Source organism: Nomascus leucogenys, chromosome 16, assembly GCF_006542625.1.
Source record: "Nomascus leucogenys isolate Asia chromosome 16, Asia_NLE_v1, whole genome shotgun sequence".
Lineage (NCBI taxonomy): Eukaryota > Metazoa > Chordata > Mammalia > Primates > Hylobatidae > Nomascus > Nomascus leucogenys.
Window position 1 is genome coordinate 91,896,063 of NC_044396.1, and position 22,716 is coordinate 91,918,778.

A 22,716-nucleotide genomic window follows, 5' to 3' on the forward strand; every position below is an offset into this window, starting at 1 on the left:
AGACGCCTCCTGTCTCACATACAGCCTCTCCAACCCTCAGCCTATCAGAAAGACCCAACAGAAAGAAAGATTATCAGAAACATGGGCCTATCAGAAAGACCCAAGACCCAGCATAGACGCCGGGAGGTGAGTGCAAGGGGTCCCTCCTTTCCCCGCCTGACAGCGTGGGAGTTGCCTGCGGAGCCTTCTCCTTTGAAGTCTGAGACTTGGGGGGTGAGCACTTTGCCAGCAAACTTACCTGGGTTGGTCCCTGGCCCTACCCCTTAAGGCTAAGACTCAGTTTCCTCCATGGGAGCTGCAGTGCTGGTCAGGGAGATGTGGGGGAAATAAATGGGGTGACGGATGCGCGCCCGACACAGTAGGAACCAGTCTGACTCGCTTCCTTGCTATGGCATTTTGCTCATTAGGAACTGGCTGAACCCTGACTTTGTGCTGAGCTCTGTGAGGAATACAAGGGAAAGACAACTCCCATTATCCCCACCTTTTTATTTCTCTCTGTGCCAGAGATAAACGCCTGTAACTCCACAACAGACTGTTCCTGTTCACTCCGTGAGTCCCCAAGCACTCTATTTTTCGTGTCTGGTTCACAAAACCTTCTATCTACATGTAAAGTGCTTATTTTGTCACAAACTCCTTGGAGACAGTGGGTCTGCCAGGCCCAAAGTCTCTTTAGCTTGAACAAAGGAATTGGCCTCAGGTTCTGGAAACTATGCTGTGTAGAGCGAGGACACTTTTGGAGTCCAGGAGGCCATCTGGAAGGATCCCAGACCACACAACGGACCAACGTGTATATCCCCATATCTGCAGAATGTGTGCATGACCGAGATCATTAACAGACGTTCCCATCAGAGCTGCCCCTTCCCCGGAGAGGGGCTCTCATGCCTCAGTATTTTGGGGCTGTTTCCTACCTTTGTCCCTTTAATCAACTTCTATCCACTTCTAGCAGCCACTCAAATGTCACCCCCTCTATGAAGCCTTCCTTGAATGCCCCCACCCAGTGGCTTCTGAACCTACAGCACTCAGCAGGGCGCTCTGCCCTCGCTCCCCAACAGTGTTTAATTCCCAGAGGACACATCCATTTCCTACTAGACAAACAACTGCATGGAGACCTTGTCTTTGCATCTCAGCCTCTTAAATGCCTTGCAAAATGTCTGACTCAAAAGTAGGTGCTCTCCAAAGATTGCTGCACAAACAAATGAGGGAACCTGGACTTCTCCAGAGTGCTCAGTCAGTGGAGTGTCTGCGAGGAGTCAGGCATTGATCCAAAGTTCAGACCAGGCTCAGTGACTGTGTGAAACATGTGTGTGATAGCACAATCCTTCTGAAAACTCTCTCCATCTTTTCAAAATGGCATCTTCATGCCTCGGTAAGCTGTACAATCCGATTTCGGTTTCTCAGACAATTGCACTCGTGTTTTCAGCTGTCAGTCTGTGAACCCCCCGAGCCCGGCACTGATAGGTGGCCATTAGAACCTGTCACTAACATGAATATCAACACTGGCAAGAAGCATGTGATCCAAAGACGAGAGCACCACCGGCTCCAAGAAGACCTTTCCTCACCCCCAATCAATACTGCTCTGAGTGGGGCCTTTGAAGTGTTAAGAGGTTAAGGAAATGCCAAGCCTTTGGTCCACATCTCCTTGCCACAGCATTTCTGAGCTATCTGTGGTGAAAATTCAATAGCTAAGACCCTCACGGGTCTTTCCTAGAGGTTGGAACCTTGGGCAAAGGTGCCCCCAGGCCCAGGTGGCCCCCGGAAAAGGATATGATTCTCCAGCAGATGCCCAGCTTGCTGTGGATCTCCAGGCCTCGGGCTTCCCGCCGCTCTTCCTCCAGCTGCTTGGGGTTTGCAAATTGCCCCTTCTCCCCAGGGGACTCCGGGAAACTCTCAAAGTTGAACTTGTCCACTTGAATAGCCATTCTACGAGAAAGGGGAAAACACAGCAGAGAATTCATCAGTAGGGCAATTTTTGCTGGCTGTTGGAGAATCAGCACATGCCAGCGTGAGACACTATAATGAATCATTATCGTTAGTAATTCATAACAGATTCATTCCAAGAAAATGAAATAATAGACTCCCAAGGTGGCCCTGACTTCAGAGCTGGTTCAACACACAATTTGGAGCTGAAGACACAGTCACTGCTTCAAACCTCTGGGAAGACCTGTGTTACCCCAGATAAAAATTTCAATTCCATAACACAGCAAGGCAGGAAAGAACCAGTGTGCCATAGATAGCGAGCTGGATGGCGACTTAAACTCCTGTGCAGTCATGGAGAACGCTGACAATTATTTAACGCTGGGGATCCATCAGCCCACTGGGAACTGCCTGTTTATCCTCTGAGCGCTGTCTGCCTCCTCCCCCTACCCTTTCCTTCTCAGGCCAGGTGGGCGTGCCCCTCCCACAGCCCCCCTCATTTGGAACAGCTGTATTTACCCAATGTCTGTACCCCTATTGTATCTAGGAAATAACTAGCTTGCTTTTGATTTTACAGGTTCATAGGTGAAAGGGACTTGCTTTGTCTCAGATGAGACTTTGGACTGTGAACTTGTGAGTTAATGCTGAAATTAGTTAAGACTTTGGGAGACTGTTGGGAAGGCATGATTGGTTTTGAAATGTGAAGATATGAGATTTGGGAGGGGCCAGGGGCAGAATGACAGAGTTTGGCTGTATCCCCACCCAGATCTCATCTTGAGTTGTACTCCCATAATTCCCATGTGTTGTGGGAGGGACCCAGTGGGAGATAATTGAATCATGGGGGCGGCTTCCCCCATACTGCTCTCGGGGTAGTGAATAAGTCTCACAAGATCTGATGGTTTCATAAGGGGGAGTTTCCTGCTGCCATCCATGTAAGACGTGAGTTGCTCCTCCTTGCCTTCCACCATGATTGTGAGGCTTCCCCAGCAACGTGGAACTGTAAAGTCCAATTAAACCTCTTTCTTTTGTAAATTGCCCAGTCTCGGTATGTCTTCATCAGCAGCATGAAAACAAACTAATACAACAACTGAGGGTTTATCAGTCAATGGGTAAGAGTAGGCGTTTTGGGCCGGGCGCGGTGGCTCACACTTGTAATTCCAGCACTTTGGGAGGCCAAGGCAGGCAGAATCACTAGAGGTCAGGAGTTTGAGACCAGCCTGGCCAACATGGGGAAACCCTATCTCTACTAAAAATACAAAAATAAGCCAGGTGTGGTGACGCACACCCGTAGTCCCAGCTACTCAGGAAGCTGAGTCAGAAGAATCACCTGAACCAAGGAGGCGGAAGTTGCAGTGAGCCGAGATTGTGCCACTGCACTCCAGCCTAAATGGCAGAGTGAGACTCTGTCTTAAAAGAAAAAAAAAAAAGTAGGCCTTTTTTTATTATTGCATAGACTGTGCTGTTGCCAAAACATTCAGAAAAACCATGCTCTAATTGGCCTCTGTGGCTATTCCCTTGAACAAGCAAGAAATAAGAGGACCTGCTGTTAAGGGGATATAAAGACAAGGTTGGACCCAAAGAAGAAGTCTCAGTCTCCATGACAGCTTGGGAAAGAAAAACTGCAATGCCAATAAATCTCTAGTATTCGGCCTGAGGCATGACATGTGGGGCTGAGCCACACAAGAGCTAGAGATGCTCCCCGTAAGCAGAGGACAGTGCTTTTGTGGCAAAACGTGGCTTTTAAAAAAATCACTTTTACTATTATTTTCTGGTTATCTAAATAGATAGCTTATTGTTAAACAGTTGGAAGATAGAAAAAAGCATAAAAAAGAAAAGCATTCAAATATTATACTCTAATGTTAATATCTTTACAGTCTTTTCCCTAAGTATTTGTATTTAACATAGTTTAAAATCACTACATATATATGTACAAATCATGATGTATCATACACACAAAGAAATACACCCACACACATAGTTTGAAGTCTTGTTTTATTCTCTTAATATGCTATGAACATTTTCCCAACATTAAAAATTAGTCTGCGAAATATTCTATCTTAGGGTTGTATCATAGCCTATAGAACGGTTCTCCTATTTTTTGGACTCTCAGCTCTTTTCCATGTTTTAAAAAAATGACTATTGTAGAAAAAGACCTGACAAACATCTTTGTGCTGAGTGTTTCTGCCTGCACTTACAACTGACTCTCAGGAACTGTTTCCAGAAGTGGAGCCACTCACTGGAGGGTGTGAGGTGTTTCAGGCTCAGAGGCCGAGTCTTCCAGAAGCTCATCTCCGAGCAGCATGGACAGGCCTGTCTCCCTCTCTGCACCACTGCCAATACTGGTGATAATCAGTTTTTAATCTTTGCTAGTAATAGGCAAAATGCCACTTCACTGATGTTTTAATGTGCAGGTCTGAATTACCCCTGAGGTTGAACATTTTTTCAGAAGCTTACTAACCATGTCTCTTTCTTCCCTTGTGAGTAACCTACCCGTGCAGCGAGAGCTTCTAATTTTCCACCCAGCAAAAAGCTCCTCTTATTTCCCCACCTCAAAGGCAGACTGAAGCAAACTAGCGCTCTCTTCAAACAAAAGGTCAGAATATTTCCTAAGTTTCACGAAAAAGGCCAGCTTAAGTTCACTGCTTGATCATCCAAAAGGAACTAATAACTTTCACCTCTCGGTTGAGTTTGACAACAGTCCCCTGTACCAGGTTCTCATCCTGTTGAACACAGAAAGGAGAAACAGCCAGCAGGCAGCTCCCTGGGTCAGAGCACACACTGGATGCTGCGGCCACTGGAACTGCATTTGTGTGATATCTAATCTGGGGGTATCTTTCAAACAATTTCTGGTTGAGTAATCATCACACTCTATTACCCCCCTCCAACCTTAACAAAACTGTAGCCAACTCTGCCCATAAAACAGAAAAGGGAAGAAAACAAAAAGTAAGGAGCACTTGCTGTGTGCCAAGCCTGGCGCTGGGTGTTCTATGTGTATGCTCATCTTTGTTAACTCACAGCCAGCCCAGGGAAGGCCAAGCTCTGCTTCACGTTACAGATGACAGGCTGCAGCTCTGGGTGCCCAAGCCATCTGGCCCAACACCATGGAGCTAGCAAGCCTCGCGCAGAGCCTGTGTCACAGACTCCGTCCTCTGTGTTTTGTCTTGAGCTTTACTTGGCTCTGCTTTGCTTAGGCAGGACACCTAAAGAGAGATCATTTCTTGCTCATGCTGTTTGCAGGGCAGCATGGGACAGAGACCCTGAAACTGCAGACCCTGCCCCCAACAGGCCTGCTGCTTGTGTTCACGGCCAACCACTTCCCACATTTACAATCGCCCTCTCCTCTGCAGCCCTGGGATGGCCCGACACTGGCAAAAATCCCAAAGGACGTGTTCCTTTTCCTGCAGTGACAAAACTGGGGTACCAAGAAATCGAGTGACTCACCTAAGGTCACCCAGCTTCAAGTCCTATTGCCAGAATTCCAAGAGCCAAGGATGAATTCCCCAAACCACAGAGGACCTCTACCTAATACCTCTATCCACCTCTAATACTTCTATCCACGTCGTCCCAGGCACAGCCCCTAAACCTGAGCCCCCTCCTCCTGGCTCTTCCCCACCAGGAAGTGACGGCAGCCCTGTGACTGTTAACCGGGCAAGCTGCAAGAGGCTTTCCCATGGCGGAGTCCTCACACCTGAGTTCACCCCTGCCGGAAGACATCGCTGCGTTGTGTGCAGCAGCTGCAAGGCCTGCGTCACGGAAGGCGGGAGCCCCTGGCCGGCTGCCGTGGTAGGTGACCTTGCTCTAAATTCAATGGCAGCACTTCCAGAACTTTGAATGAGGGCCAAGGCCATCAGGTTTGAGGCTTGTCACTCCTGTGGAGAGCAGAGCTCCCGATGACGGTGGGTGGCTGGAGAGATGTGGACGGGGTGTCTGCCCCACAGGGAGTGCCAGAAGGCATGCGGGGTGGTGGCGCTTGGCTGAGAGGCTCACAGGGAGACGACCCACAGGCAGGGACACCCAGGTGCTGGAAGGTAAGGAAGAAACCCAGGGCCACTAAGGGGCATGAAGCTGAGACAACCTATTGCAGTCGTCTTCCAGAGAGGAAGGGCAGAAGGCACTGAGGTGTGGCTGGCAGGGGCCTGTCCATCATGGTAGGCACCGGGGTGACAGCACAGCAGGAGATGGCGGCAGGCTTCGGAGCGCAACACCTGGGCTGGATGCCCAGCTCGGCTTGGAGGTGACTTTGGGGCGAGGCCTGACACTTCCCTGAGCATCTCTGTGGAATGCAGTCAGCACTACCTGCACCTAACAGCTGGGAGGGTTTGCATGTTCTTAGCACCAGCAACAGGGTCTACCGTCACCAGCCCACAGTCCAGGATCAGCTGAGTGCCTTGATGGCTCCGTAATGACTTTCTCAATGAGCAAGCTACTTTTCATAACCACAAAAAAGCAACGACACCTTGATGCCACATTCATGCCACCACCCTCACCACTTGGCCCCCGCGGCCTCAGAAGCCTGCCCACCTACAGGTGTGGTTTGCACAGGACTGCACATCCCTCCTCGCCCTGCATTTAAGCTTAAACACACAGGTGAGGTCTTATGTTGGGATCAGTGACACTTATCAGAGAATATTCATGCAATTCCCCATCAGAACGTATCCAAAAACTGATCCAGAACCATGGCTGATGCTCTGGCAAGTCACAGCAAAGTGGTGGGAAATCATTATCTTTGGAAACTGTATGGAAAAGGCGAGTGAGGAAACCCGCGCAGAACTGACAGTGAAGGCACCTGCCTCGTCTGCAGCGGGTGTTGGCGGGAATGGACTTTTGGGTGGGCTCCTGGAGGGTGGCAGTGCTGGGCCTTGCCCAGGGGTCTGTCCGGCATCGTAACAGCTCTTTGAGTGATGCCTTTTTTATAGAGTGGGTTCTAATGTTATTATTTTGATTTTTTTTTTTTTGAGACAGAGTCTTGCTCTGTTGGCCAAGCTGGAGTGCAATGGTGCAATCTCTGCTCACTGCAACCTCCGCCTCCTGGGTTCAAGCGATTCTCGTGCCTCAGCCTCCCGAGTGGCTGGGATTACAGGTGCATACTACCACACCTGGCTAACTTTTGTATTTTTAGTAGAGATGGGGTTTCACCATGTTGCCCAGGCTGGTCTCGAACTCCTGACTTCAAGTGATCTTCCCACCTCGGCCTCCCAAAATACTGGGATGACAGGCATAAGCCACCACGCCAGCCTTGTCTCAATTTTTAATAAAGTAAGGACTTCATGCTGAGGACAAGGCGTATTACCCGCTGTTCGTGTCTGACCAAGACAAGAATCTGGGTCTGGGCCCCCAGTCCAGGATTCTCTGCAGAACAGGAGGGCTTCTGCAGGGAACATCGGGGCAGAGACATCTTCCCTGAATGGGCAGAGGGGACAAGAGGCCAGTCCTTGCCACAGCTGTCTGCTGACCCAGAGAGCAATCTTTGGTCCTGGGCTGGGAACTCTGTGAGGGAAGGGCTGTCTGAGTCACCTGTGTCTCTTCCACACGAGCCATAGCTTCTCTACACCCAAACTTCCTTTTGGAAAATAAGATGCATACTAGCTGGGTCACTGGTCACCCTGTGAGGAAGGGGTTTGTGCATGTAAATGCACTTGGCACTTTGAAATGCTCTCTAGAGATTCGCTAAATCCTAGATGGAGGAAAGGACCAGACCCACACAAATCTTCCAAGGCAGGACTTCAGGGGAGCTTATATTTAGGTCAGTGCAATTACTTTTGTACAGGCCTATAAAACACATGATCAACCTTTGGCTCTTCTGGGAGGCTTGTCCAACTACATAAACCCTCAAGACACTGTCCTCCTGGAATAGTCACATTCGCTCACAATTTTAAAGTTCCTCACTATGTGCATAACACACTGGGGTTTAGTTTTTTAAATCTGATTGAGGCTGATACACCCCACTTTGTAAGATTTTGTGTAGATTAAAAAAGATAGATGGTGGATACAAACGGTCAGCGAAGTATCTGGTACATAAATAGCACTCTATAAATAGTGGCTGCTGTCATGATTCTGAATCCCGCATTACGGATGGAGAGACTAAGGAGCTGAGGCGCTAAAGAGATGACCTAAGGTTGCAAAGTGAAAAAGCAAGGTCAAGGAGGGGCTTCATTTCAAATACCAGATGCAGGGCCGGCCCTCCATCCGCTCCTCAGAACGCGGCACTCCGCTGCCTCCTGGGCAGACGGTCTCCACCACTACTTGATTCTGTTCATCTCTGAAGGCAGAGTTAAATAAAATTAATACTATTATTGAATGCCAATTTTCATGTTTAATTTTATGGCCAAATGTGACAATAATAGTCACTAAAAGTTGGCACTAAAAAAAGGTGCTGTGATTTTTGAAGAGTCTATAAAAAAAAATGGTGGTTTTTAAAATACCAGATCATATGATTCAGTCTTTGAACAGCGAATAGCCTCACCAGGGAAGTCACAATGACATTTAAATACAAATCAAGGAGTCGGATCTCAGGAGACTAGCCACATATAATTCAACTGAACTTTCATTGAGAGATAGTTGTTAGTTTTAAGACTAGCTTTCCAAATGTATGTGGTACATCATATGGGAATCGATTGCCTGTGCAGAACACCAGCCTATGCTGTTTTGTAAAGAAGTACAATGCCAAGTGAGAGGGAAGCAGTCATCTTCCTGACTCGTCCATCCTGAATGAGAAGGGACTCTGAGTAGACAAGGAAATGGCGTGAACACAGACGTATGGATCACGCCCTGAGAGAGGATCATTTTCTCCTTCAGCCTCCTAGATCAATTATGGTAAAAAAGAGAAATCCTTCCTCATTATTATTTTCTTTTTCTTTCTTTTTTTTTTCTTTGAGATGGAGTCTCACTCTGTCACCCAGGCTGGAGTGCAGTGGCGCGATCTCGGCTCACTGCAAGCTCCGCCTCCTGGGTTCATGCCATTCTCCTGCCTCAACCTCCCGAGTAGCTGGGACTACAGGCGCCCGCTACCATGCCAGGCTAATTTTTTCTATTTTTAGTAGAGACGGGGTTTCACTGTGTTAGCCAGGATGGTCTTGATCTCCTGACCTTGTGATCTGCCCGCCTCGGCCTCCCAAAGTGCTGGGATTACAGGCTTGAGCCACCATGCCCGGCCATTATCATTTTCAATTGAAGGGGAAAGATAAGCTGTATTTTGAAAGTCAAAGCTCTAGGTGATCCAATCAAAGCACCACTGGAGAATGCACCAACACCAAAGCAATGGCGTCCCCGTCCCCTGGGCCTGCTGTGGGCCCACCCCGCCGCCAAGCAACAGGCTCGGTCGCCACCGCCTCCATTTTTGCAGCAGCCCTGGGAGGGAGCAGATCCGCCTCTTGCAGAAAATAAGGTCGCTTGCCCAAGGCCACAGAGATGGCAAATGGGAGACGGAGAAGTCAAAGCCAGGCTGGCAGGAGCCAGGAACCTGTGGTAAACATTGACTGGAAGGGTCCACAGAATCGTCCCCATCGCCTGAACTCGGGCACACACGCTGACAGGTGCTTGGAGATAATACTGCTCATTGTTAACAAGCAGCCCAGCACTCCCACAGCCAGCTGTGGCCCATGCAGTTAGGGGACTGAGAGCTCTGCCAGAGGTCTGTGCTGCAAACAAACGAGCTGTGGCCTGGGGCCAGGCAGTCTGTGGTCCTGTTCTTTGCTCCATGTAGGGCTAGAGAAACACTCAATGGGAGAAACTTGAGGAGGTGCAAGCGTGAGACAGAGCCTGGCACTCCTTCAATCATGGAAGTCTATGATTCAGAGGCATCTCGTTTTTCTGAATCTTGAGCTCCTCACTGTAAATTGGAGGTTGTGTGAGGCCCATTATTTCTTCAGTTTGGATTCTGTGAGTTCAGAGAAGGCCAAGGGTTGGAAGTAGAGTGAGCATCAGGGAACGGTGGCCTCTTGCTGCAGAGGTGGCTTCTCTGAAGAGGGATGGTGTGCTCTGAGCACTCTGCTTCCTCAATCTGTCAGCCTGGCTGGTCTCCCAGGGAGGGAACCTGTGAAGAGCCCCCCACCCTGCACTGGGAAAGCCCCAAATACACGGCTTCCCATTTTATGCTTACGGAGATCCTATATCACTACCCTCAGGTCACAGAGAGGTGCACTGAGTTCATACGAGTGGCAATTACCCACCAGTCACCAGAGCGTGAGCAAGCCAGCCAGAGTGAGGGGCCCTCCCCGGCCCTCCCACCACGGAACCGGCTCCCCTCGCCCTTCAGGACTCAGCCAGACACCGCCTTCCCTGAGCAGTGCTGTTCTCAGCGCGGAAGTGCCCGACATCGGGAGCTTCTCCCTCCATCCCAGCCAGCACTGCCGTGGGAAGCACAGCCCCTTTGCTTGCACTTCTCCGGATCAATGTTTATTTTAGGACCTTTAAGTATTGTTTTCTTCAGCACAGAAAATCGTGCTTAATAAAATGGAATTCACCTAATGCCACTGGCTGCCAGCTGCCCTCCCTCTCCAAACGGCAGAAGGCAGTACAAGACCTGGGCTCCTGCACCACGGGTCATTTTTAATTGATTTCCTTCTGCAGAGGCCTCCTGAGGAAGCAGCTTTTCCATCTTAATGGGACTGCTTGGCCTGCTGGGTCCAAACAGCCACAGGTCCAGCAAAAGCGGGGAGGAGCTGGTGCCCAGAGCCTCATTCCCCACGGCCTCTGAGGCACAGCATGCAGGGCCAGGCCTTGGAGTCGGCAGGCAGAGCTCAGGTGCCCACCACTGCGCTCTTGACTCCCTGAGGCTTTGGCACCCGGGCTAGTGTCCCAGCTGCAGGGCTGCGTTTGGGATGGGGCGCTGTGCCGAGGAAAGGGCATGGGCTTGCGGCAACACAGACTGGAGCGCAACCCTCTTCTCACCTATTTGCTTTGTGACCAGAGGCAAGTCACTTGAGTGTCCCCAGGCCTTGGTTTTTGATCCACAACATGGATCTCCTATATTGCAGGGCTAGTCGGGATTTGGGAGAATTGATTTGAACCACTTGGCACATAATTGGTGCTCAAAACAATTATAGCTATTATAATGCTTTTGGGAGCAATTCAAAAGTTTTAAAGTGGACGACGGCGATGGTTGCACAACTCTGTGAATAAACAAAAATCACTGAGCCGTACACTTTAAATGGGTAAATTGCCTTGTGTGCAAATCAAATCTCAATAAAGCTGTTATTAAAAAGTATGGCTATTAAAGGAAGTTACTGTGATAAAGATCAAATGAGGTAGCTTTCATGAAGACATTTTGTGAAGGTATAAAATGCAAGATAAATATGAGATGTTCTAGGCATTATTTTCACCCATCGACCTGTGTTCACAGATAACAATTCACTCAAGCGAATATCAGGGTGTCTGCGTCTCCACTCCATCCTTACCTGGGTTGTGTCAGAGCTGTTTTCTTCAACTTGGTGCCCCCATACTACCAGCGTGTGGCCCAGAGCAGGTGCGGAGGACCCCATGTGCAGGAAGGCAGTGGCTTGAGGGCCCAAGGCAGCACGGTCTCCATGCTCCCTGGTTTTACCCTTCGTGACCTGCTCAGACTCCAGGCGCAGCATGGCACTGCCCAGACACTTCCACCTAGTGCTGGGAATCATCTCAACACTCTTTCAGATTTGCTTTGTCTCTAAAGGTGGGTTTTTGGTTTTTCTCCAGTTCTCCTCACTGAAAATTCTGAAGATGTTTGTATTAAGATTAAAATACCTAACAGATTCTTTACCACTGGGGTGCGGCGGCTCACCCCTGTAATCCCAGCACTTTGGGAGGCTAAGCTGGGCAGATCACTTGAGGTCAGGAGTTCAAGACCAGCCTGGCCAACATGGTAAAACCCCATCTCTACTAAAAATACAAAAATTAGCCGGGCGTGGTGGAACGCACCTGTAATCCCAGCTACTCTGGAGGCTGAGGCAGGAGAATAACCTGAACTCAGGAGGCAGAGGTTGCAGTGAGCCGAGATCATGACAGTGCACTCCAGCCTGAGTGATACAGTGAAGGTCTGTCTCAAACAAAACAAAACAAACAAAGATTCTTTACCACTTTTCTGCTACTCATTTGAAGTCTGAAAGACCTGGTTTCTGCCTGGGTCTACTTCTAATCGGCTGTGCCCCTGGGCAAGTCACCCTGTCCCTGAGCCTCCCTCCTGGTCTGTAAAGAAAGGAGCCGCTGCCTACACAGTGACAGCCAGGAGCCAGTGAGTGACCTACGTGGGCCCAGGGCAGGGCACACAGCTAGGGCTCCAACAGGGCTCACTCCCTCCTGCATTCTAAATTGTAATCGAAAATCAACTATTTTGAAGTTTCTCTGCCTTAGATGACAGAGAACCAGAGTGTTTCCTTGCTTTTCCAAAGGGTCATGTTCAGCTCACAGTAGGCTGGAAAAAATCTGCTACCACAGCAACCGCCTAGGTGAAGGAGCTAGGTTCAGGACCAGCAGCACCTGCAGAAGCAGCTAAGTTATGGTTCCACACTTCCTTAAATGAAAAGCTGGTGCATTGGCAACATCTCAGCTCCTCTCAGTTCCTCTTAGGTTCTTCTGGAGTGCCTGGCTGAACTCGAGGAGAGAGGTCAAGGAATGGCAGTGTGGTGGTCACAGAGCCTGCTTCTGCTTCCATCACCTCTGCCACAGATGTGGCTACATCCCACACCTGCTGTAACAGGTCTCTGAAGATGTGGGTGCCACAACTGGGAGGCCACCCTGCCAAGCAAGCGGGACCTTGGCAGCCCCCACCACACTCAGGTAATTTGGATCTTGCAGCACAGCTAGAGGACACTTGCTGCTCCTGTGAAACACAGGCTGATGGAACCACTCGGCTGTAGCCTCCAGCTAATGTGCGAGGGCAGGCAGTCATAACATCATGGCAGAAACAGGGATGCTGCCCAGGGCCAGATCTGAGGGCAGAAGCTTGGGACAAACCACACTGGGGTTGGCTCAGCAGTATTCAGAGAACAGCTGTCATCTTGCAGGCCCTAAACTCAGTGCATGGGCACATAAAATGAATCAGAAACAAGCCCTTATCTTTCCAGGAGCTTCAGAAGCCCATGAGAGAGATGGACAACGGAGAGCCGGGCTTCATTTGAACAAGCTGTGGTAAGTGCTATGATACAGAACCTTTAGCACGTTAGAGGAGTATGCAGTATCAGGCACTGATCCTGCCTGAGAAGCTTCAGGAAGAGCTGGAGAGAAGCGTTCACCACGTTAAGACATACAGTAAGGGGAGCTGGCAGGTAGAGGGCTGTGGGTGGAGAAGGACCATCCCAGATAGAGGGAGCATTACTTGCAAAGAGCCAGGTGGACTAGTGCATGCAGGCCAGCCAGGGACCCTGGATGATCATCTGAGTGGACAGAGGGGCCTGGGGAGGGACGCAGCTGAGAGGTAAGCAAGGGCCAGATAAGAAAGGGCTATGGGCTGCATTCAGGTGCACACCTGCCCCCCACTGCCACATCCAGGAGCGCACACATCTGCCCCCTCCTCCCTGCCGCGTCCAGGAGTGCACACCTGCCCCCCACTGCTGCATCCAGGAGCGCACACATCTGCCTCCTCCTCCCCGCCGCGTCCGGGAGTGCACACCTGCCCCCCACTGCCGCATCTGGGAGCGTACACAGCTCAACCCCTGGCCCCCACACCGGCCTCATCCAGGGGTATGCACACTTGCCCCTCCCTGCTGTCAGAGAAGCCCACATGGAAATAAATGTCAAAGGCTAGTGTTCAGAACACAGGAAATCAAGCAAGGTAGCACAGAAAAGAAACAACAATAGAAAGTAAAGAACATAAACTATAGAGCGTGAGAATATTTACTGTTTGCAACAATCACATATGTTAACTCATTTATTTTCATTTCCTTCCAAGGTTAATCCTTGAAATGGTTTTTTTTTTTTTTTGGATGGAGTCTTGCTCTGTTGACCAGGCTAGTGTACAGTGGCACACTCTCGGCTCACTGAAACCCCTGCCTCGCAGGTTCAAGCGATTCTCCTGTCTCAGCCTCCCAAGTAGCTGGGACTACAGGCACATGCCACCACACCTGGCTAATTTTTGTATTTTTAGTAGAGATGGGTTTTCACCATATTGGCCAGGCTGGTCTCGAACTCCTGACCTCATGATCCGCCTGCCTTGGCCTCCCAAAGTGCTGGGATTACAGGCGTGAGCCACCGCTCCTGGCCTGAAATGGGTTTTGTCTTCACAAGGCAGATGAGGAAACTGAAGCTCAGGCAATGAAGTGACTGCCAGGAGTCAAGTCTACGTGGACACACACGACATGTCGTTCCCTGGGCCTCCAGACAGGCATGGCTGGCAGTGAGAGCTGGGGCAGCCTCCATAGGAGAGCAGGTGAGGCAAGGCTTCCTCCCCCAGTTCCAGGTGAGACGCAGCCCAGAGGCCAAAGCCCAGGACCCAAATCTGAGGTTCCCAAAGAAAAGTGCATCTTCCTGCCTTCCTCACAAGGAGGCAGGCGAGAGGTAAAGGACGGGTCCAAATCCATCCCGCGGACACCAGACAGAGCTGGGACACGAAGCTCAGGCCCAGAGAGCTGAAGGTAGAGAAGAAAAGAATATGGAACCTCTCTGGCCACTTTTGTTCCTGGTATGTCATTAAAGCAAGCAAGCAAGAGAAATTGGCAGGAGTGTTTTTGGCACCTGGATTTCAGAAACACTGTGGCAGCCTCCCTCATCAGGCTCATCAGAAACCACAGAACCAGCAGAGTCAAGCCCTATGACAGCTTTTGTAGAATAGCTGCAGATGGGCCAGACCGGTAAGCCAGCTAAAACACAGTATTAGGGTCCTGGGATGCCATCCGTTCCGGAGGTGAATGAAAATCTACTGAGGGACACCGTGCCTAGGTCATCAGCCTCCATGGAAATCAACATCCCTGTATAATCATCTCCCCGCTAAGTGGGGCTGAACCTATACAAGATGACTATGTTGCATCAATCTTTTTCCACAGAAATCTTTCCATGTTAGGGTGCAAATTCTCCTTCCTTCTACAGGATGCTTGCCTCAGTGTGACTCTGTGACAACATGCCATGGGGGCTCAGGAGACACGTAAAACGCCATGCCGTGGGTTTGTTCCGGCGCCCCATCGGAACACATGGGAGCTGCATGGGCCTCTGCGGCCGGCATTGCTCGCATTGGTGTCCCCACCCCACACTCACGTTTCACTCAACACCCTGCTCCTGTCATTCCCAAATTTCAGCCCCACCTCCACCTGGCTAACCTCATCTCAGCCCCACCTCCACCTGGCTAATCTCATCTCAGCCCCACCTCCACCTGGCTAACCTCATCTCAGCCCCACCTCCACCTGGCTAATCTCCTCTCAGCCCCACCTCCACCTGGCTAACCTCATCTCAGCCCCACCTCCACCTGGCTAACCTCATCTCAGCCCCACCTCCACCTGGCTAACCTCATCTCAGCCCCACCTCCACCTGGCTAACCTTGTCTCAGCCCCACCTTCACCTGGTGAAACTCCTCTCAGCCCCACCTTCACCTGGCAAAATTCCCCATCTGCAGGCCTCCTTCTCTCCCTGTGCTTCTAGTGGCTTCCCTGACGAAGCACGTGTGAGGAGAGTCCTCGGAAGAGCGGAGAGAGAAGGTCTGCGTGTTCACCTTTCTAGCACCTGACTCAATGCCTCCGACATCGCAGGTGTTGAAGAAGAGGCTGGTGGAACTAAGAGGCACCCAAAAGCCTCCTGGAGAGAAGTACTCAGTAGAGAGCTGACTGGTTTATAAGGCAGTAAAATGCCCCGATTTTGTTAACAAAATGCCTCAATCATACTGAATCAGTAGCTATTAGTTTAAAAATGCTATTATATCTAATTACATATTTCATCAATTCTAAGTGAAATCTCATTTTCCCTAGATTAAAGGAGGAAAAACAAACAGGAAAAGGACATACTCAGATGTGCCTTGCAAACAATCAACAAGGTCCATGCCGAGCACGGGGAGGGGGGCATGGCCAGGGCCCCACAGGCCTTCTTGTCCCAGGCCCCAGAGCTCAGTGCAGGGTGATGGAGAAGAACTCCAGGGTGTGGAGTCACAGAAACCCGGACTTTCATCCAAGCTCTGCCTCGGTATCAGTGTCATCCTGGATAAATCAGTCAGCCTCTCAAAGCGTTTTCTTGCTGTGAAGGTGAAGGACAATAATGCCAACCTGAGAGTGTAACAGTGAGGTTTAAAAAGCCACAGGCCAAGCGCTGGGCACAGAGCATGCACCTGATGGCCAGCGGTGGTACCTGGCATCACTGCTTCCCATGGACAACAGGAGCCCTGCACCTGACCCAGCCACATGGAGCTGAAGGGAAAGCAGAGGTCACAGAAAGTGCCAGAACCTCCTTGGGAAGGCATTCAAAGCCCCCCAACTCCCTGGGCCCATGGACCTCTGGTTCTTGCCTGCATACCGGTACCACGGGACTGCATCCTGCCTGGGAACCGTCAACGCACCATCATGCTGCCGGGCCCTGGCACAATCCTATTCCAGCCGCCAGGAGGCCCTGCCTTCAACTCTTAGCTTAGGAATCGACTGCTTCTTCAGGGATAAGCTCCAATACACTCTGCTTTGTAAGCCACCTGGACTCCTCCCCACCCCACCCCCGGGAACCAAGCCCTCGCTATAGCCATCAGTCTGTGCTCACACTTTAACCCATCGTCAGCCACACTTGATGGCAATGGTTTCTTTGGATGCCTATTTCGTCTGCCTCCTTCGCTCCTGGACCATGAATTCTACAGTGAGGGAATTACATCTTACTCATCTTTTACAGGCCTAGAACTCAAAGGCTCATTACATGCTTGCTGAATGAGTTACTGGAAACTGCCTTAGATCACCTGAATGACTTTCATGAGCAGGGGGGTCAGTGGTGTTCAGTGTGGCCCCAGAGGGTGCAGCCAGAACAGATGGCCTGCAGTGGCCACTAGCTTTGTGTTCTCCAGCATGAGGGGCCACCCCACTACAACTCACGCCTCCCACTGCCTACAGGGGAAAGCTCCCGAAAAGCACACAGAAACAGCTCCCTGAGGAATCCAGGAGTAAAACAAAAGCAGGAGAATGTGGAGGAGTCGACACATGGAATGAGCTCGCCCACGGGGTGGGGGCGCCTCCCACTTTTCCCTCGACCTTTTCTCCACAGTGTGGAAAAAAATGCCCCATTACAGAGCATCAGGCAACAGCACTGGAGGCTGAAACTCTAACAGAAATATCGCCTTTCTGCCCAGGAAAAGGGGTGGAGTCTTTGTAGGCTGCAGAGTTGCATATGGAGGTGGGGGAATCTTAGAGGCGAGAGAGCTAGAGAAGTGGACCCTTTAATTCTGCATAGAAACCTGCAGAAATCTTGGATTGATCCCTGAGCAAAACAGACCCAACCGAACAGTACAAAGCAGTAGAGGCTGGGCAAGGTGGCTCACGCCTGTAATCCCAGCACTTTGGGAGGCCGAGGCGGGCAGATTGCTTGAGGCCAGGAGTTCGAGACCAGCCTGGGTAACATGAACATGGTGAAACCCCATCTCTACTAACAATACAAAAATTAGTTGGGTGTGGTAGTGCACGCCTGTAATCCCAGCTACTCAGGAGGCTGAGGCGGGAGGATTGCTTGAACCTGGGAAGCAGAGGTTGCAGTGAGCTGAGATCACGTCACTGCACTCCAGCCTGGGCAACAGAATGAGACTCCGTCTTAAAAAAAAAAAAAAAAAAAAGAAAGAAAAAGAAAGCCTTAGAAAACAGAACTGGGGTTTGACTACCCAACACATGCACGCACGCGTGCACACACACACACAGAGTTTCAGATTTACCTCTGAGTTATGCATAGGATAGACCTCAGCAGCATGGGAAAGCCGTGAAATGAGATTTGAGCCACACACATGTCTCAGCCTGACTCCCCAAGAGGCACACGGGCAGGACAGACCCAATGGTGTGCTGCAGCTAGCTGGTTCCTGCTCCCAAGAGCCAACTGTTAGCATCTCTTCTCCACTCTTCATTCAGTGACATCATGTGGATAGCTTGAAATTGGCCAGAAGGCAAGTATTTGCACTACAAAAATCAGCAGATGCTATAATCCAGGGCTGGTTGTTAAAAATTAACCAAGTCACACTGGAGAGACAGAGGCCTGAGGAGGTGAGCTTGAGGAGCTGAGATGTGAACTCCCATCCCAATAGGGCCAGGCAGAACTTAAGGTCTGAACCTAACTGGACTGAGGACCTCACAAGACAAATCATCACTATTCTCCAGAGGCTCCCAAGAGAACACACAGTCTGCAAAAAATAACACCCACAATGCCGAAGACACAATGGGAAACTGACAACATGAAAATGAGATCGATTCAGAAGAACAAATGGGTACCCCAAGATCGCCCAAATGCTGGAGCCACAAGACAGTCTTTAAAGCAGCCACTATAACCAGACTCCCGTGATAAAAGAAAACACATTCAAAATGAAGTTTTAAAAATAGGAATTTACAACAAAGAAATAGAAAATATAAAAGAGAGGCAAGTGGACATTTTACATTTAAAAAAAAAAAAAAAAACAACCCCTGAATAGCTTGAACCTGGGAGGCGGAGGTTGCAGTGAGCCGAGATCGCGCCACTGCACTCCAGCCTGGGTGACAGAGTGAGATTCTGCCTCAGAAAAAAACAAACAAACAAACAAACAAAAACACCTCCTGAATGGAGAAGAGTAGAATGGAGGTAACAGGGGAGAGGGTAAGTTAACTTGAAGATAGACAAGTCATAAAAGAAAATACTGAGAAACTAAACTGCATCAAACGTAAAACTTTTGATATTCAAAAGCAAATCATGACTGGGAAAAAAAAATCACAACACACTGATTAGACAAAAGATTTGTATCCAAGACTATATAAAGAAATCTCAAAACCCAATAATATGAACTCAAACAACCTAATGAAAAATAGACATTTCACCAAAGAAAGTTTCAAATAATCCATAAATACCTGGGAAGATGCTCAGCATCCACAGTCATGGGGGAAATGCAAATGTTAAACTATCGCAGTGGGAAACACCCATACTCGAACAGCTACAATGAAACAGACTGACCACATCAAGTATTGGCAGTGACTGGCATGGAGGAACGAGAACTCTCACATGCTGCTGATGCGAGCGTGCAAGGGAGTCTGCTAATTTTTCTTTTTCTTTTCTTTTTCTTTTTTTTTTTTAGATAGAGTCTCACTCTGTTACTCAAGCTGGAATGTGGTGGCACAGCCATAGCTCACTGCAGCCTAGATCTCCCAGGCTCAAACAATCCTTCCACTTTAACCTCCCGAGTAGCTGGGACTACAAGTGTGCACCACCACACCCAGCTAATGTTATTTTTAGTAGAGACGAGGTCTCATTATGTTGTCCAGGCTGGTCTCGAACTCCTGGGCTCAAGTGACCTGCCTGCCTCGGCCTCCCAAAGTACTGGCATCACAGGTGTGAGCCACTGCACCTGACCTGGTCTGGAAGTTTCTTAGTTATCCACAGACCTATCCTATGGGCCAAAATCCTACTCCCAGATATTCACCAAGAGCAATGAAAATACATCTATGCAGAGGTCTGCTGAGGAATGGTTATGGCAGCTTTAATAGCAATAGCCAAAAAAGTAGAAACAACCCAAATGCCCATCAACAGGCGAATGGATACATAAATAATGGAATACTTTTAGAATGAAATACTCAACTACAAAAAGGAAAGAACTATTGTTGCAGGCCAACCACGTGGATGAATCTCCAAACCACTGTGCTGAGTTGAGTGATGTAAGACAAATGCAAGTCCTCACTATGTGATCCCATTTATATAAAATCCTGGAACACACGAGCTAATCTATGGCAGAAGCAGGCCAGGGGTTGCTGTGGGACAGACTGCAAAAGGGCACAAAGAACTTTTGGGGGTGATAGAAACATTTGCTATACTGAATGTGCTGAAAATTCCTTGGGTATAGACATGTATCAAAGCTGATCAAATTATACACTTTAAATATGTACGGTTTACTCTTCCACAATAATCCTTCTATAAAGTTGTACCAAAAGACGAGCCCCATGTAAATGTCTCCCCACCAAAACTGTCTGGCTCTAAACCACTTGAGAAGTGTGTCTTCTAAAGTCAGAAACACCTGGGTTTGGGCTGGGTGCAGTGGCTCATGCTTATAATCTCAGCATTTTGGGAAGCTGAGGCAGGTGAATCACCTGAGGTCAGGAGTTCAAGACTAGCCTGGCCAACACGGCAAAACCCCGTCTCTACTAAAAAGACAAAAATTAGCTGGGTGTGGTGGCGGGTGCCTGAAATCCCAGCTACTCAGGAGGCTGAGGCAGGAGAATCGCTTGAACCCAGGAGGCAGAGGTTACAGTGAGCTGAGATCGCTCCACTGCACTCCAGCCTGGGTGACAAAGCGAGACTCCATCTCGAAAAAAAAAAAAAAAAAGAAAAAAGAAAAAAGAAAGAAACACCTGGGTTTGAATCTTAGACCTGGCAAGAGACTGAAGTTCCTCGACCTCAAGGCCTTTGTGTGTACAATGGAAAAGCCCACAGCATCCGCCGACCTTGGAGCTGCTGTCGGTACTGGGTGGGTGCGTGGCTGGGAGGTCTGTCCCAGCCCTGGAGGTGACGCATTCTCCACACTATCTCCATGCTTGTGCTCTGGTCACAGTGTCCTGCCCTCTCTCCACTCCTGAGAGTTCCTTCCTGGGAATCCCAAGGCACCATACGGTCTGTGTATGGCGTTCACAGGGTCTTGTCTCACCCTTTTGTGGGTGCATTTTTATCTCTAGAAAACCACAGGCGTCTGGAGAGGAAGAATGCATCACAGCCCGTTGATTCTCCACAGTCCCTTGCATCACAGTCTGTTGATTCTCCACGGTCCCTAAGACAATGCCTTGCAAGCAGCAAGCCCCTCGGATGCTGCTTACGGGAGATGTGTGTGTGGGCGCGGAAGGGTGCCCAAGCTGGTGCTGTGCACGCCAATGGCAATCCCATCTTGTGGAAAATTTATGACTAGCAAATACTTCACGAAATCGGGAATTATTTTTAGTTCTATTTGTTTAAAATAAAGAAGCCATTCTCTTAAAAATGTGTTAATTAATGAACAAGCTTCCACATTTTAGGTTTTATATACTTTTCTGTCACTTTCCCTGACAAAGTCACACAGTTAGGAACCATGCCTGTCACATTTTAAACAACGACGGCTCTAAAGTCTTACAAAGCACAGCACAGAGTGGATGATCAATACATGAATCTACTGAAAGCTTGGGGTCACCAGGAGAATAGATAAAGTCTGATACCTCTGAGTTAAGACAAGGTGCCTTGAAATAACTTTAGCACAATGCCATTCTCAAACACAGCAGTGGTCCCAGGCTTACAATTAAAAAAAAAAAAAAAAAAAGGGGCGGGAGGCCAGGCATGGTGGCTCACGCCTGTAATCCCAGCACTTTGGGAGGCCGAGGAGGGCGGATCACAAGAAAAAAAAAAAAAAGCTGAGCTTTCCTGTGCTTCGGGCAGCCTCAGTTCTCAGCTTTGGTTTTCCCTCCGGACAGAGTCACCATGCTGCCTGCGTCTTCTTCCTGAGCTACAGGCTTCCACGGTCTTCCAGAAGAACAACGCTGTCCTCTTCCGAAACCATGCTTCTGCACATGCCTGGCTGCTTCAGGAACCATGGCGCCATGCACCCGACGCGTAGGCGTGTGGGGAGTGGCCTCAGGTCCCTTGGCTGGTCACCCAGCAAGCCTGGGCAGTGCTGGCCAGCTGTTCAAGGAAGGCCCAGCAGAGCAGGCTGAGCTGGGATGGGCCTCTGGGGTCTGCCCTCCCCACCTTTCCATCCTCATCTCCAGCCCAGCCCTCTCTGCCTCAGACCCTTCAATGTCCTGTAAAATGGAGTAAGCACCACCTTGTAGGTGCAGTCCTCAGGAGCAGCACCTGACACACCGAAGGCCATCAGTATACATGTTTGGCACTGTGCGTGGATTCTGCCACTTCTCTACACTTCTCTGTTATGCACAGGTAATTTAAAGAAAACATTGAGCATCGTGAATGGCATATGCTAGGGGCTGAACAAGCATAACTTCACTCCTCTTATTTCTGGGACCTCCTGGATGCCTAAGAGGTGACAGCCAAGGGGGTGACACTCAGGAAGAGCTGAGCCCCTTAAGCCTTCTATGCAGTATCTTAACGCATGTTTACCCCTCCATCCCAACTCCTGGGATGGGAAGGCTTATAGTGTGGGGCAGTGGGGCTGCGCCAGCCGGGAGTTGATGTGTAACATGAACAAGATACAGCCAAGGTGAACAGTGGCAAGGCCAGCGCGCTCACACAACACGGTTCTCGCCGGTCAACTTCTCCCGTGGTGTCGGTAGGGCAGGTGGGTGGCTCAGGATCACAGAAAAAACAAGGGGTTTAATGACTAGAGCCAAGCCTTGGAAATGGACTTCTGTTCTGCTTTCCAAGCAGCAATGCTAGCATCAAACAGACGGCAGATAGTCACACCCCTCTTTTTTCAACCCTAGACATCAAACAGACAAAATGGTACCAGTGACAGACTAATATTCAAAGGCGATCTTGATCCTTCTAGACCTGTCAAAGACAATAAGGAGCATCCCCCTGTTTAGCCCCATGGAGGAGCGAAGAGATTTCATTATCAACCGATCCTAGTGACTGGCCTTCCAGAGCTGGAGCTCCCTTAGAAACCCAGCCTAATTCCACCGCTATCTTACACATGAGACCCTCTGAGGAGAGGCTCAAACGGGGAAGGAGGCGAAAACAAGGCCACCCGAAGGTTATCATGAGGATGAAATCACGATGACAGCAACACTGTTGAGTGCTCAGTGT

The 22,716-nt window shown here is 49.6% G+C and overlaps 1 protein-coding gene across 5 annotated transcripts in view; it reads right to left on the minus strand.

Moving 5' to 3' along the window:
- The window catches only part of TRAPPC9 (trafficking protein particle complex 9), a 724,494-nt gene that overhangs the window by 176,349 nt on the left and 525,429 nt on the right, over positions 1-22,716 (minus strand). For all 5 annotated transcript variants that reach the window (XM_030795379.1, XM_030795381.1, XM_030795380.1 and 2 more), the window contains one exon: positions 1,767-1,920. In XM_030795379.1, the coding sequence (XP_030651239.1) occupies positions 1,767-1,920 (154 nt within the window). The remainder of the gene's footprint in view (positions 1-1,766; positions 1,921-22,716) is intronic.